Raw genomic sequence first — 15,650 nt, forward strand, 5'->3', positions numbered from 1 at the left:
TATAGTATGGGGTTTGTTGTAAAGAGACACCATTAATCTGGGCTATTTCATCCATTAAAATTTTAATTAGCAAACTAAATATTTACAAAGTAAATACTTAGGTTCGCGTTGAGTTAGCAAGAAAAATATCTAGGTTGCTAACTAAATCTTTAGTTTACCAACTAAGGATTTGGTTCAGTTTAAAAACTAAATATTTAGTTTAAAAACTAAATATTTACCTTAGAACTGTGAAATTTATGAATGAAAAATAAATAACATTGTGAAAATATAACTTTTTAGAACAAATCCCTATTTTTTCTCCCATGAAAAACTACGTAATCCAGATTACGGCTGTTTATCTTTGACTGTGTCGCTTTAAAAGCCACCCCATCGTTGTTTCGTAGGAGATGAGAAGCCGCGTACGCAGAGCCGTTGATGAGACCGAAGCTGAGATCGTCCTCCTTCTTCTCGTTGTAGACGTCAAAGCATCCGGAAATCTCATCTTTGAAGTCTTCATGGACTTTGCAGGAGTTGTTTTTAATCTTAATCTGCCTCATCCGGGGAACTCCGAGCAGCATGTTCTCATAGTAGATGAACGACTGGTCTCCGCTGTCCAGGGACTGGTTGTTGTACCATTTGGTCCAGTAAAGCCCGTCCAGTAACGGACCCTGGGCGTACTGGTGTTACAGAGAGAATAAGACAAAGACTGATTTTAACTTGAACTCATTCTCTCATTTGTACGACGGCGGATTAGAGCCACTACAGATAGAAAAACAGGATAAAATTTAACTTTGAGATAAAATTTTCTAAAAAGATATATATATAAAAAAACTGGACATTTCTGAACTTGAAAAATAAAAATATGATAGAAAAGAATTCAGAAACTCTTAGATTGGCCTCTATTTTTAATAGAAAATCAATGAAATTTCTGAGCTTGTAAAAAACAAATTTTGGTAGAAAAAAAAATCTGAAATGTTGAGACTATTTTCAGAAATATTCTAGAAGACACTTGGAAATTTCTGAGCTCCAAAAGTTGAACATTTTTGAATTTTGAAAATTTCCAAAAGTCAAAAGTTTTATTTTTGAAGAATTTTTTTTCCCGAGAATTTTTCTAAGCTGAATCACAAAATTACTGAGTTTTTTCTAGCAAATTTTCAACTTTTCAAACTCAGAAATGTCCTTGCTCTTTTTAGAAAAGTTTTGATATTAATCTCAAAATTTCTCAGTTTGTTGGCAGGAATTTTCTTCTATCTACAACAGCCCTGACACGCCATCTTACATTTATATCAGCAAACAAAACGTCGAAAAACAAACGCGAGACTCACGTCCCAGAAGTCGGCCATGGTGCCAATGGTCTGAAACGTGACTCCATTTTGGCTGGCCGAGCCCACAAACAGATCCGTCATGGCTTTGGTGAAATAATAGCTGCTGGAGCTGGTCATACCGTAGGTCACTGAAAGCACATCAGCGTAATCACATTGTTAGCACCTGGCTAGCTCCCAGATAAGAAAACCGCGGGCTTTGTTCGGGTCGCCGCTGCGCTAAAAGGATCCATTTTAGTCCCGGTAATTTGTTTGGATAAAGCCTGTCGGCTGGAGGCAAACAGCCTCGTCAAACAATGACAGTCCAACTAAACAAAGCCACAAAAGGAGCTAAATGCTCTTATCGCTAAAAGCCAAGACAGCAGCAGCACTTGTTTCCCTTTCACTCCCAAAGCTCAGCTGGATAAAAGAGCAACAACAGCGGCATTGAGAGGAAAGTTTCCATCCGCAATTAGTCTCAGATTTACTCAAATACTCAGAAATACCCATGGAAATTATGTAATTATCTTCCACGAAGAGGTAACATTGAATTTAGATTTTTTTTACTGTTTTTTTTAATCCCAGATGTTCTCTCTCAACATGCTAACCTACATGCTAATGCTAATTCAAGTCGCAGAACGATTGTTGATTTAACACATTTAAAAAAAACAGCAACAGTTAAAAAGAAAAAACATGTCAGATTATTTGGAAAAAAAAGCAACTAAATTGAGAAAATAATTTGCAACCCTGATTTATATGGAGGACCAACACTGTCAAAATTAAAAATGGAAGCAGAAATGTCAACGTTCCTCTTCCATTACCATATGCATGAGTTTTCAAGACGAAATGTATATACATTGTTTTTCCTTTTTCTTATTCATGCATTTTCACCAGAACATTTATATATTTTCTTTTGCGTTTTCCCCATGCATTTGTTCTTTTTACATTTCTTCCACTCCTCTTTTTACTTTTCCCTATGCATTTCTGCCTCGTTATGCAAATGAAATGAAAACCAAAAAGTGTAAAAGTCCTGAAAATTTGTTCATCCTGCTCTGAAAAATGTCCAAAATAAATACGGTATCATACTTTACTCCTAAAGCACTTAAAATACAACATGGCAGCTACTGTATAAAAATAAGCAACTGTAAGAAAAAGACAAATGAAAACATCACAAATAAAAGGAAGATGTATAATTAACATTATTTTATTGGGAAATAATAAAAAGCAAAGAAATAATTGCTTGTAACACAATTATGGGAACAGCTTCAAAATAAATACAGCAATATTTTTGTTTTTTATAAAATCAAACTTCATATTAAATTTGTATTAGTAATTAAGCGTGACAGAGATGTTTTTCTGTTAGCTTCAGTAGATCGAACCAGAACTCAACTTTATCTAAAGAAGATGGTGAAAGACGGAGAAATGAAAAAAATCTGAGGCTTAACTACGTCATCAAGTTGCCATAGCAACCATTAAAACCCTACATGCCAACTTCAGATGAGACAAACACAGAAATGTTTGCTTAACGCACCAAATGCTGACGATGAGGTACGGGGGAGGATCTATGATGCTGCGGGAACCATTTTAGAGAAATCCTTAAATGTCCAGAGAATTTAGATCAAAATTGATTTTTTTTTTAAATTTATATATTTTATATTTAGGTTGTTTGAAATGTTTAAAACTGTTAATAATTTGACACTTATATCTTGTTGGAATTGTTATCATATATACGCTTACATTATGTATTTTCTGATATTTTAGAAAAACTGAAAATAAATAACATCAGTCATTTAATTAAATAAGGATTATTAATTTGATTCATTGTGATTAATCAATTATTGATTAAGTCAAAACTTTACAAAAAAAACATGTTTGTCTTATAAATATGTTTTAGCCAAAACTCTTCCACCACTGTAGGAAAAAAAGTATTTGTCCTCTTTATCGAATTGTTTACTTGCATCTTTTAATATATATTTCCGATTTTGTATTAAAAAAGGTTACATAAAAAAATCTGTAGAATGATCCATTTCATACCTGATTAATCGACTCAATGATTAACTGATTACTAAAATAATTGTCTGCACCTTTAGATTTAATTAAAAACAAACACTTAGGATGAAACTAGCAGAGACATATAACGGTAAATATCCCAATTTGTGATTTGACTAGGACATTAAACCTGTTCAGAAATTCAAAGCACTTACAGAGACAAACATCCAGCAGGAACACCAGGTAGACCAGCAGCTCCCTCAGAGTGGTGCGGATGAACTTTTCCCTGTTGTTGGACGTGTTTTCCGTCCAAGCTGTTCCCCAACACGCTGCAGGAAACACAAATGCACAAAGACGTGTCACGGTCACTGTGTAAAGGGGAAAGGACGAGTAAAGTTCTGCCAGAAAACTCAGATACTTTTAGATTAATATCAGAAATGTTCAAGATATAAAATGGAAAATTCAGTTTGAAAAATCTAAGATTTGCTGGGAAAAATCAAAAAATTTGAGATTAATCTAAAAAATGTTATAAAAACAAAATTGTGTTTAAAAGTTAGAAAACTTTGCTAGAAAAGAAGCAGAAACTTTGAGAATAAACTCAGAAATATTCTAGAAAAACACAATTTTATTTTTTTATTTTTTCAAATTTTCCGAGTTTCAAAAATGTATAATTTTCTACCTTTTGAAATTTTCTGTTCTTCTGAGTTACAAAAGTCAAACATTTTCCAATTTTGAAACTCTAAAAGGTCCAAACGTTTTGTAGAAATTTTCTGAAATAAATATAACATTTTCAGATATTTTTTTTTTCTTGCTAGAAATTTGCTAGAAATTTCCAGGTCTTCTGTAGGATATTGAAACATTTCTGAGTGTTTTCTGTCTCTATTACGCTGTGGTAAAAAAAAAAAAAAAAAAAAAAGTCCCTTTCTACCATTTTTCCACAGATAACACTCATTATGCAGACAGAAGTCGATATATATTTGTTGTAAAACTTAAATGTTTCCCCACCTTTGATAAAGCTGCAGCAGCCTCTGCTCCTCTTCCCCGGGCTCTGGTCGGAGCTGCCCGGTTCCTCCTGGATGCGGTCCAGTTTGCAGCCCCGGTCCAGGGAGGCCGGCTGGGGGCTGTAGATGGTGCTGACCAGCGGCGCAGGGGAGCCGCAGTAGCCGCGGTTCACCCAGCCGCCGTCCGCCATGGCGTCCAGCTCGGACTCGGCTCGGCCCGTCAGGTGGCTCTCGGCCCGGTTGTTCAGACTCTTCATGCTGCTGGACTCGCAATTTGCGGGAAAAGTGAATGCGGGGCGGCAAGTTGCGGCTTTTCAGCACCTGCCGGAGGGACGATGATGATGATGGAGGGATGACCTCAGAGGGATGAAGGAGGAGCTTTTGTTGTGAAGCTCAAACTAATATCCAGAGTTGGGTAGAAACTAGTTACTTGAGTAACTTTTGAAGAAAAAAACAAAAACTTCTCATACGCTGTACTTTTTACTTTTACTTGAGTCATTTTATTGGAAGTGTCGCTACTGTCTGCACTTTCTGTACTGAATGAACATCAAACATGTTTTAACCAAATAATTCACCAGACACACCTGTTTGGGTCAAAGTTTCAGAAGTTTGACATTGAAAGAAACTGATTTAGAAACATGTTATTTTTCTGTTACTTTAAGAATTATTGTCATTTTGGTCCTTAAAATACTAAAAAACCTTTTTACTTTTACTTGAGCAATTTCTTGGATGGATACTTTTTATTTTTACTTGAGTGTAATTATTGGATACTTTTCCAACCTTATCTGTTGCATAACGACAAAGATGATCAAAACAATTTCGATCATTTCTTTGTTTGTTTTCTAACATATTTCCGTTTCAGTTTATTGTTTGTTTGTTCAGTCAAGCCAGTGTTTCTTTCCTGTTTAAATGATCAATTTAAACCCCACAAATCTGGAAAATACATAAGATTGAAAAAACATTGCAGTTTTTGTAGCACCTGTTTTTCTTTCTTGGAAAAATAGTTCTTATTTTTAACAGGTGTTACTTTTTCTGCCAAATTAAGTTGTTTAACATCCCTGTTTACAGCTACTGAGGGACATTTCAGTGAGTCTGACCCTCTCTGGTAATTCAGGGTTGTCACTATCGATTAGCAGCCCGGGCGCTAACAGGCCCCCTCTAGGAAATCAATTAATTGCCCGTCGATTATATTCTCTGTCACCAGCTGCTCACTTGTGACTGAATTAATGAGGGAGGTAATTGAAATGTCACTAAGGGTCTCTGCCCCATTAGCATCAGACACCTTTGACATTCTACTCTCCTTTAGTCTTCATTAGGTATGCAAACACTCATCCTGAGTGTGTTTTTCTGTTTACTTCCTGTAATCTCATGTATATTATAAATATTTGTGTTTGTCTAACGTCCAATAGGATAACTTCACAACAAACACACTCAGGTTCACTCTATTTATGTCCAACAAGAGAGAAAATCAAGTTATATTCAAATTCAAAACTACTTTATTGATCCCAAATCAGGTGTAACCTCAGTCCAGATGTTTCTGTCCCAGTAACCGACGGCAACAGAGCTGACTGTGATCTTATATCAGTATCTAACATAAATTTACATCATTAATCCAGATAACTAATCTCATCCTTAACATAAATAACAACAAATATACTTTTCAGTACAGGAAATGAAAACAACACACGTTCAAAACTATCACACAATAAATGAAACATTACTTTGTATATAAAATTAAAACATATCTAACTAGAGAAAATTGTCTTCTACCAGTACACATTAAATAAAAACAATAAATAACGCAAAGCCAAACTATAGCACAATGGCTCCCAATGAACAGTTAAAGGTTCTAAAGTAAAATGCACATTAATTATGACAAATGTTTAAAAAAATACATATACAAAACATGGCAAAATGACACTTTAAATACTGGATATAATTAAATTAGTCTAAAATAACTGTTAAAATATTAATACTCGTAAAGAAAACAGAGCTGATTCCATCACAGTTACTGAATGGCGACAGAAAAAGGAGAACGGCGGCCATCAGTTACCGGTTGCTATGGTAACCACCTACCGTCAATAGCAAGTTAGCATAACTTTTTGACTAAACGAAACGAACTTGGAGAATAAATAAACCAAATTTTGACACACTTCACATCTATAATATTGTTAGAATAAATCTGTTACATAATAGGTATCTTTTCTCTCATTTATGTTCTCTTTTTAGACGTTTAATGAAAATTTTTAGATAAAAACATCGGAAAAAAGGAAGCAACTCCACCGCTTGTTAGCTAAGCAGCCGCCTGATTAAAAAGTGAACATTGTTAACATTATTTGAACGTTAAAGTTAATGCACAGCGTTTAGGGAGGACTGTGTTTGGGTGTTCATGCTTCAGTGGCTCTGAACACAGCCATTACACACGGCCATTATCACGCAACAGAGTTTAATTTCTTTCTCCCCCGCCTCCCAAGCTAGGTCCTTGGCACGTATGCGTCCTTCATCTGCTGCTTGTGCCACCGCTCAAACGGTCACAAGATCTGATTTAAGGGAAGTCAAGGCTTAGATTTGATAAATATATAAACTTTCTTTAACTTCTTAAAGTTAAGGCAGTTGAACAAATTAAATCAGTCGTTTCTGGGTGTCCTTCCAAAAGTTTCTCCATTAAACTTTGAAGTAAAAACTTCTTCCTAAATGTGCAATTAATCCCAAAATGGCTTAAAGTTACCTTTCAGGGCAATATCCAAACTTTTTGTCATGTTAATTCTTAAAAACTACAATAAAATGACAGTTTTTAAGAAAATTTTTACTGTTCAACAATAAACTAAGCATATATGTATACAATAATTATAACTGAACACGTTTTTTGTAGAAAATTGAAGTTTAAATCATTGTAGATCCAAAACTTTTATAGCTGATAAATATCCAGTTTACAAACTCTTTTGGGCTCAGATGGAAAAAATAATGAAAAATATTTGGATTTTCTCAGCAATAAGAACAAGATATAGGTCGCTCTCTCTTTATCTCGCCTGCTGTATCAAAGTAAATTAGATTAAAGCTATTTTTTGAGTTTTGAATAGTATGTAGATACTTCTGTCACATTAATTTATTGTCTTTTGAGAGAAGGCTGCCTTATTTTGTTTCAGAAACAAACTTCTTGAATGAAAATATTTACTATTAGAAAATAACGTGGAATAACTTCCTTACTTGTTTAACAATCCTTTTATTTTTAAAAACTGTCAGTCCTGAGCATAATTACTTAGTCTTTCCTTGTTCTTTTACATTTTTACATCCAAGGATACCAGATATTTCTTTAAATATCTCAGTAGTGATCTCATTTTTTTTATATACATTGAAATTTGTTTATAAAATCCAACTTACACCTCAGTAAAATGGGTTGCACTTGGTTTTAAACTGGTTTATTTTTACTTTTTACTCCTCTGGTGACGTAGAGAATACGTGTTATCTGAGAGCCCAGCAGCTCTGGGTCAAAGGATGATTTACTCCTCTGAACACTCTCTATGTTATCGCTTGTCTTAGCCGCTCAGCGACATTTTGGCACCATTTAATAGAAAAACCTTTTGTAAAGGAGAAATTAATCAATTAGGACTAGATATGCAACTATCAATTAATGAGTTAATCTAAAGTTGACTGATCTTATCGATTGATTATTGATAAGCAGGCATTTTGTATCAAGAGGGCCGACTGTATTTCCATAACATAAATGGCTACATTTATTATAATATAGTGAATGAAAAAAAAATCATTTTGTGTCAACAGTCAATGTCCTGAAAAATAAATAGCGACTAAAAGGACTTTAAATTTTTTTTATATAAAGTGGAGAAGTCAGATGAAATTTTCTCACAAAATAATTTTATTCTTTATGAACATTTTTAAACAAAATAGATGTTTGTGAAAAATAAAATCTATATTTAAACTCTACAAACATACCATCTTAATTCTCACAAAGATTGTCTCACAATTCATCGCAGATTGCACCACATTGCTTTTTTCCCAGGTTACATTAATGATATACAGAATTTACATAACAGAACTTTTTCTATCAAAAAAATATGCAAAAAAACTTCCAAAAAACAGAAGCCTCTTTGAGGCAAAAATAAATACAGAACAGAAACAATACGGATGTATTTACTGCCTCCCGGACTGGAAGGAAGACCCTCACATTGTCCAACAACATGGCCGACTTTCAGAGGCAGAACTTTGTACTTTCTGAAACTAAATAGGCATGCCTCTGTTACAGAAAACATAATTTTTGTACCAACAAACAGTTGTTACAAACAAAAAAAATGCTGGCTTGAAACCATTTTTACACCTTTTGTTTATGGCGCCCCCTCTGGCGTAGCGCCCACAGCGTTACGCATGGACGTGATGGCCGTCGAACTCATAAGAGAAGGACGAGTGGGCGTACTCCTGTCCTGCCGGATGCTCGTACCTCGTCAGGCATGAGTAACTTTCCGGCTGCATAACATCCAGCTGCAGGTCCAGCCACTGCCGGTGGGGGGCCGCGGGCCTCCGGGTGTCAGTCAGGATCCTGTTGAGGGCCACGATGTAACTGAGGGCCATCTGCAGGGTTTCGTACTTGGACAGTTTCTTGTCCTGGCCCCACTGCGGGACCACCTTCCGCAGGCGGTCGAAGGCCGTGTTCAGCCCCTGCATCCTCTTCCTCTCCCGGGCGTTGGCCGCCATCCGCCGCCGGGTGGCGGACTCGAATTTCTCCGGAGTCTTCGAATCCGGCTCCGAGGATTCGGATCCGGAGTCGCTGCAGCTGAGACTTGGACGGGACTTCATGATTCAAAGGCAAAACCAGTTCAAGTTCCTCGCTGGATCTTGAGCGTTTAGCTCCAGAAAAGTGTGAGGAGTCGGAGCTGCTGCGGCTTTTATAGGGCGGAGGGGATGAACAGGTGGCAGCAGGTGGAGTCCCGACTCGGGGAAACACGGACCCACACCCACTCTCAGCACACACCCACACTAACAAACCCTAATGACATTTTAATTATCACGGTCCGGCCGTGCATGGCTTCACTCGGAGCCATGTGTCACAAACACCAAAAGTCGACCATCTGGTAGCGCTGACGGCCCAAACAAACACGCAGAGAGGCTGCTAAACTCTACATTATGCAGTTTTACAAATTAATTCGGTAGCAATAATAATTTAATAATCACATCTATTATTTTTGCTTCCTGATTTGGAAAACTTTGGGAAAAGTTGAACGTTTTCTCTGCTCTAATCTGCGAGAATTAAAGAACAAAGTCGTAGTAATAATTTATATTTATTCTCGAAATATTACGACTTCTCATATTTTGAAAACTTTATTCTTGTAATTTTATTTTTCCTTTTCGTACTAACACACCGTAGTAAATACTCAGTTATATTTACTTGAATAACTCTTTTTTTTAAAGTAGGCTACTTTAGAAGTATTTTTACTATGACTTGTACTTGAATAATTGTAATTTTAAACTGCTGCTATTCTTATTTGAGTGAAAATTCTGCATACTTTGTCCAATGCTACTAACTTAAAGAAACATTTTAGCTAAAAAATATAAAATAGCCGCACACCTGCAGTTTATGTTAAAGTGAGACCTCTTGTTTATACACCAGCTTTGCTATTCTAATTAAGATTAATAAAATAAAGTACTATTATTGTCACTAGACGTACATTAGAACATTCTAATATACACATTATTTACTTTAAGTGTTAATTTTGTGTGAAGTTTAATGTTTTAAACTTATTTATTTTGCCTGAATTTTGTATTTATTTTTAATTTTAGTCTCTAAAATTCCGTTATTTGCACATAACTGTATATTTTTTCTATTTGATGACATAATTTTCTACTCTCACTCGAGTACTTCTTATGGTGATAATCTGAGATTAGCCTGAGGCAGCAGAAGTGTAAGTGAGGGATTTAACCGGCGCATTATGAAAGGATTATTGCTTTTACACAATATGGACCAAGATGTTGTGAATGTTGCAGAAACTTAAAGCTGTTGGTTCAAATCCCTTCATGGTGCTTTGTTCACAGTTCAGGAGACGCATTAATGTGTCTGGTGCTGTTGGTGAACACATGATGCCAAATGAATAATTGATCTGTGAAGTGGTGCAAGAAGTAATACGTCTGTCTGTCTGTCTGTCTGTCTGTCTGTCTGTCGTTTCCATCTGCTGAAGCCTAAAGAGCAACTCACACTTAAACTGTTAGCGTTTAGCATTTTAACGTTGCTGCTTCTTGACGTTTAGATTATTTAATCCACTGAAATAAATAAAAACAGATTATATTCTAACATCAAAACTCAGTCATAAAATGTGATTTTATAAACTTCCAAGTATTCATAAGTTAGGAAAAAACATTTGCAATAAAAGGGATGAAACGATTAATCTGCTTAATCGCGATTAATCAGTTATTGAAGTAATTTTAAAGTAATTTAATAATCGATTAATCATGAACTAGGTCATGAAAAAAGGTAATTTAGTGGAAAAAAACCTACAATCAGAGCAGAAACTGAAATTTAACCGAAACTGTAAATAAATATTTACATTTTGCATTTAAGATTAAAAAAAGATTTTATTAAAATATGTTTTAGAAAAAATGCATTAAGTGGGAATTTTAGATTCACTTGGTTCAGATTTATATGTTAAAGGGAATGTTGTTGCATTTTAAGCAGTAAAATGTTTATTTTCTTTAAATTATTTCTTGATTTGCATCTTTTAATGTATTTCTAATGTTAAAAAATGCTTACATGTAAGGCTGACACGATTAATCACGATGAATCAATTATTAAAATAATCATCAGCTAATTAAGTAATCTATCGTTAATTAGAGAATAGAGACTTTTAAAAAATGCCATTTGGTGAAAAAACATATTTAGAGCCAAAGCTGTAAAAATATACATTTTGCATTGAAATGCAATTAAATTGAAAAAGGCATTTAATTTTGTTTACTTGCATTTTGCAATATATTTCTAATATTATATTAAAAAGACTGAAAAATTTGCAGCACGTGCCATTTTTTAAAATCTGATTACTTGTCAAATGAATCAACAGAATAATTTATTACTAAAATAATCATCAGTTTTAAAGTACAGTAAAATAAAATCAATGTTCAGCGCTCAATTATTCAAAATACTTTCAAAACTGCAAGAAATATCCACTAAATTAAGGCAGGAAGATTATAAACATTTGAAGGAATTTGACAAATAAGCAACATTTATTTTGATAATTGATCAGTGAAATATTTCCTTTTATTAAAATCAAACATATTCTCATCAGATTAAGCTGCAGAGGCAGGTTATGAATGATTAATCTCCCAGATTAATGCATGTTGCTGGTAGCGGGTCATGCACACACGCTGATGCTGTCTGGTCATTCCGGGATTGACCAGTTCGCTGTGCATTTGGGCATATATAATCCCATCCACCAGTCGGTTCATTTATTACAGATTGACAGAGTTTGCCAGCTGCTGCTCGTCCTGTCAGGCCTTTACGTGGCTCCGTACTCTCTGCTGTGATTGGCTGGTTTAGGCACTGATGGCTGAGTGATGCCATATGTCACAGCTGAGGAGAGAACGGCAGAAACACGTCTCCGTACGGAGGAGCTGAGATTAAGGAGCGAAGCGTAGGAAGAGAAAGTGTTACCCAGGATTCACGGATTAAAGCTGGTTGGATTAAACCGCAGAATCATTTTCTAATAAAACAGCAGAAACAAATTAATTTACTTTTTAGAACTTCAATTCTGAGGAAGTTTAGGTTTTAAAATCAGAATATTACTGCTACCATGATAAAACTACAGTAGTTATGATTGAAAATATGCAGCAGGAAGATGCAGCATGTCATGTTATTGATTAAAACAGGAACATTTGAACACTGATTCAAAGCTCACAGGAGAAACGCCCAGTTAGCAAGTAGCAGCTGGTCAGACGGGGCTCTGACTCTAATTAGGTCATGTAAGGTGAATGTGATTTTATGCCTGTTTGAACTCCAATCCGCTCCAATTGGACTGATTAGCGATGCCTAATTGGCTTCTGAGTTTTCCCATTTTTCATTGGAATCAGTTTGAGCCAATAGAGGAAAACAGACTTTTACTGGTGATGGATTTACATAAATATCTAAATAAATAGGTCAGTAAATAAATACATAAAATTTCAGGGATGTAACCAGTTAAGTTCTAGAAGGTAACTTTAGGGTTCCAGTAACATAAGTTTATGAAAGTGAAGATAACCTGCAAGTTTAAAAAAGTAACCTCAAAGTTTAATAAATACTAAAAAGTACCAGAAAGAAACGTTAACATTGTAGCAACATAACCAGTGTCTTCTAACACGTAACCTTAAAGTTTCTCAAACAAAACTTGTAAGTTCCAGAAAGCAACATTGAGGTCACAGAAACATAACCAGTAAGTTTCAGAATCTCAAGAACCCAAGAATATAAGCAGAAAGTTCTAGAAAGTAACTCGCTCCTCAGCCAACATGTAATCTGTAAATAATATGGAATTACTGATATAAAATTAAATTCATTTTAGGGAATATATTACCGACAAAAACTAATTGAACCTGGAAAATTAGAATCTGCAAACTGGATTTATTTCTACTATTTTGCAGAATAATTTAAGATGAAATCCGGAGCAGAATAAACATCCCACTGCTTTGCATAAATATAACTTTATTCTGAGATGGACAAAAGTATTTTACAGCAACTTTACATCAGGTGACCTTCTGTTCGACATCCGGACTTGATTTTATTAATCAAAGTCTGTTACCGCTGTCATAGAGCGGAAAAGGGAAATAAAATGTTTTTATTTCTAATGCCAACTCACTTCTCCAAACTTCCAACTTTCACTGCGGATTTATTTCAATAGATACATTTCTGTCAATACGAAGCTCAATTAACTCAAGAAAGAAAGATTTATAATAAAAGAAAACATTTTCAGTGGATCAACAACAAGTCATCAGCTAGACACGAATCAGCAGGAGTTTATCCGTAAGCCGCAGGTAAGCGTGAAAATGTTTAATACGGAGCTTTAATGTGAACCAAAAAATCAAAATATTTTGTTGAATGAAGAAATAAACATTTCAATACAGCAGAGAAAAGGAAAAATTACAGACACTTTTCAGACACTTTGGTGTTTTTATTTAGGACATGAAATTCATGCCAAACTTTACTATAAAAACAACTGAGGAGCAATTTAATTTCTTCAGATATCATTAGAAATAACAAAATAGAAAAATCACTTGTGGCGATCTTTACTTGCTTTTACTACAAAGAGAATATAGATGCAATCTGAATTTGAAAAACATTCTGGATGACTTTTGTACCTTTTGGCTTTCCATAAATTGCAGTAGCTTCTGCTTTCTGTGAGAGATGATGCTTTCCAGGATATTTTACGCTAGGAAAACAAAAATATTTTCAGAGATTTACATCTTACTGAGCCCATTTTAAACCCTTTGCATCCAGGTACGCAAGATAAATAAATACTAAACAATAAACTTCACTTAATCCAAGTTATTTACCTTAATTAGTTGGAGGAAATTACTTATTTTATTTAAAAAAAAAATTCTTTTTTTTATAAATAAAAGTGATGCATTTATAACACATTTTCCAGTGATTTTTATTTTATTATATTATATTCCGCACAACAAAGTTTCCAGTGAACATAAACATTATGTGTTAAAACACAATTTTAAATAAATTTGCAAAAATCTCAACTTTTTTCCTAATAATCATAATAATGTTTTTGTGTGCAGAATTTTAAGGAAATAGATTAATTAATAAAAATAGGAATTAAAAGGTGGAAAAACCAAAGCACTGGTAATACCTTTAGTAAGTGCTGGGAACAAAAATAAATCCTGTTATAGTTTAACCGTGTAACTTTCTGAATATTTTAGAGTTAAAACGACTTTACAAACCACAGTTTTACTTCTACATTTCACTCATCACAGCAGAAGTTTCTGTCTCTGCATTAAATGCACTCAGTGGAAACTGTCTGAGCACCAACAACATCTCCAGTCTGTTCTCTGCTTTTTGGGGCTCAGCCAATCAGCAAGAAGGAAAATATGTTATTGGCAGCCAGGAGCGTTTCATTGGCCGCCGTATTAAAAAAGGATGAGTGCATTTCCGCCAAAACACTCTGAACTTTTGAGATTAATCTCAGAAATCTTCTAGAAAAAAAACATGAAAATATTTTAGCTTGAATAGACAGAAATTTGAAAGAAAAAAGCTCAGAAAGTTTTAGTTTATTCTCATAAGTTTTCTAAAAAAGAATAAATGCATTTCTGAGTTTGAAAAGTTTAAAATTTACTAGAAAAAACCCTCAAGAAATTTTGCGATTACTCAGAATGTTTTTCTTTTAAGAAAAATGTGGAAATTCTGGAAATTTTTAGTTTGAAAAGTCAAAAGATTTAACTTGTGAAACTGAGAAATTTCTATTTTTCTTCTAGAAAATTTCAGATTTTTCCTCATATATTTTCGAGTTTTGGATCTCAGAAATTTTCACATTTTTTTCTAAAAAAAGTCTGGGGTCAATCCCAAAATTTCTGATTTTTTAAGCCAAAATTAACTTCTCTCTTTGGTTTTGTTTAGAATGCATTTTCTTCTGCACTTTTCATTTATTCTTTCTGAAAAATGGGCATATTTTCAGGGAATAATCTGTTCTTACTTCCCACAAACAAAATCTGTGACTAGTTGAGTTCTTGCTGTATTTTAATGTCTAATTTTAGAGAAACAAAAATCAACTTGAAAGGATCTGAAAAGTGTCGTTTTGCTCTTATTCTCAGCTGCAGGTGAACGTTAGTAGGCAACAGGCACAAGCAGCTCAGGTAAATAGGTGGCAAAAGAGCCACTGATGGAACAGAACCAACAGTTAAGAGCGGAGACCAGCAGCGTTAAGCATTCGTCGCGTCTTCACAGATAATTAATTATAAGGTAAAAATTATGTGAATCAATCAAACCTAGAAGAGAAAAACGTCTCAAGTGGCTCATGAGACTTTGCTAAGACTGCATATGTTTTTTTTTCTGCATGTAAAACTTTATTCATATGTCTTTGAGTAAATAGGAATGGTGAAAAACTCTACAGCTGCGTTTCCATTTACCTTAAAATTGTGCAAATTGGAATTATAGGAATAAGTTCGCTCAATGGAAACACACCAATTTTAAAAAAAAAAAGTTTTTTGATAAAAAAAATGTTTTGCGCTTGGATGAGGTTTTTTTCAGCTGAATCAAAATTTTGGTGAATCACATAAATCACAAGTCAATTTAGCCTCAATTCTTTTGGCTAAATTTTATGTTCATAAATGTAAATTTCTTAATGAAGCGCCATATTTTCTCCATTTTTTAAGAAATTAAGAAAAATGTAATGTATGTTTTTATACATACATT

General features: G+C 34.3%; 2 protein-coding genes across 2 annotated transcripts in view; both read right to left on the reverse strand.

The window, feature by feature from the left end:
* pkd2l1 (polycystic kidney disease 2-like 1) overlaps positions 1–6,416 on the reverse strand; it is a 12,508-nt gene extending 6,092 nt beyond the window's left edge. The window contains exons 1-5 of the mRNA XM_008430019.2: positions 6,347–6,416; positions 4,275–4,591; positions 3,485–3,598; positions 1,305–1,432; positions 403–656 (exon numbers count right to left, since the gene is read on the reverse strand). Coding sequence (XP_008428241.1) covers positions 403–656; positions 1,305–1,432; positions 3,485–3,598; positions 4,275–4,527 — 749 coding nt within the window. The 5' untranslated portion in view covers positions 4,528–4,591; positions 6,347–6,416. The remainder of the gene's footprint in view (positions 1–402; positions 657–1,304; positions 1,433–3,484; positions 3,599–4,274; positions 4,592–6,346) is intronic.
* A 1,725-nt stretch (positions 6,417–8,141) lies between these two features.
* On the reverse strand, positions 8,142–9,424 carry atoh7 (atonal bHLH transcription factor 7). The gene has a single exon (XM_008430017.1). The coding sequence runs from the start codon at positions 9,077–9,079 to the stop codon at positions 8,645–8,647; it is 435 nt and encodes a 144-aa protein (XP_008428239.1). The 5' UTR covers positions 9,080–9,424; the 3' UTR covers positions 8,142–8,644.
* Between the last annotated feature and the right edge of the window lie 6,226 nt (positions 9,425–15,650).

This window comes from Poecilia reticulata, linkage group LG15 (assembly GCF_000633615.1).
Source record: "Poecilia reticulata strain Guanapo linkage group LG15, Guppy_female_1.0+MT, whole genome shotgun sequence".
NCBI lineage: Eukaryota > Metazoa > Chordata > Actinopteri > Cyprinodontiformes > Poeciliidae > Poecilia > Poecilia reticulata.

Bases quoted from the DNA above. Each gene is read 5' to 3' on its own strand.
- atoh7 (XM_008430017.1), bottom strand. From the start codon at position 9,079: ATGAAGTCCCGTCCAAGTCTCAGCTGCAGCGACTCCGGATCCGAATCC.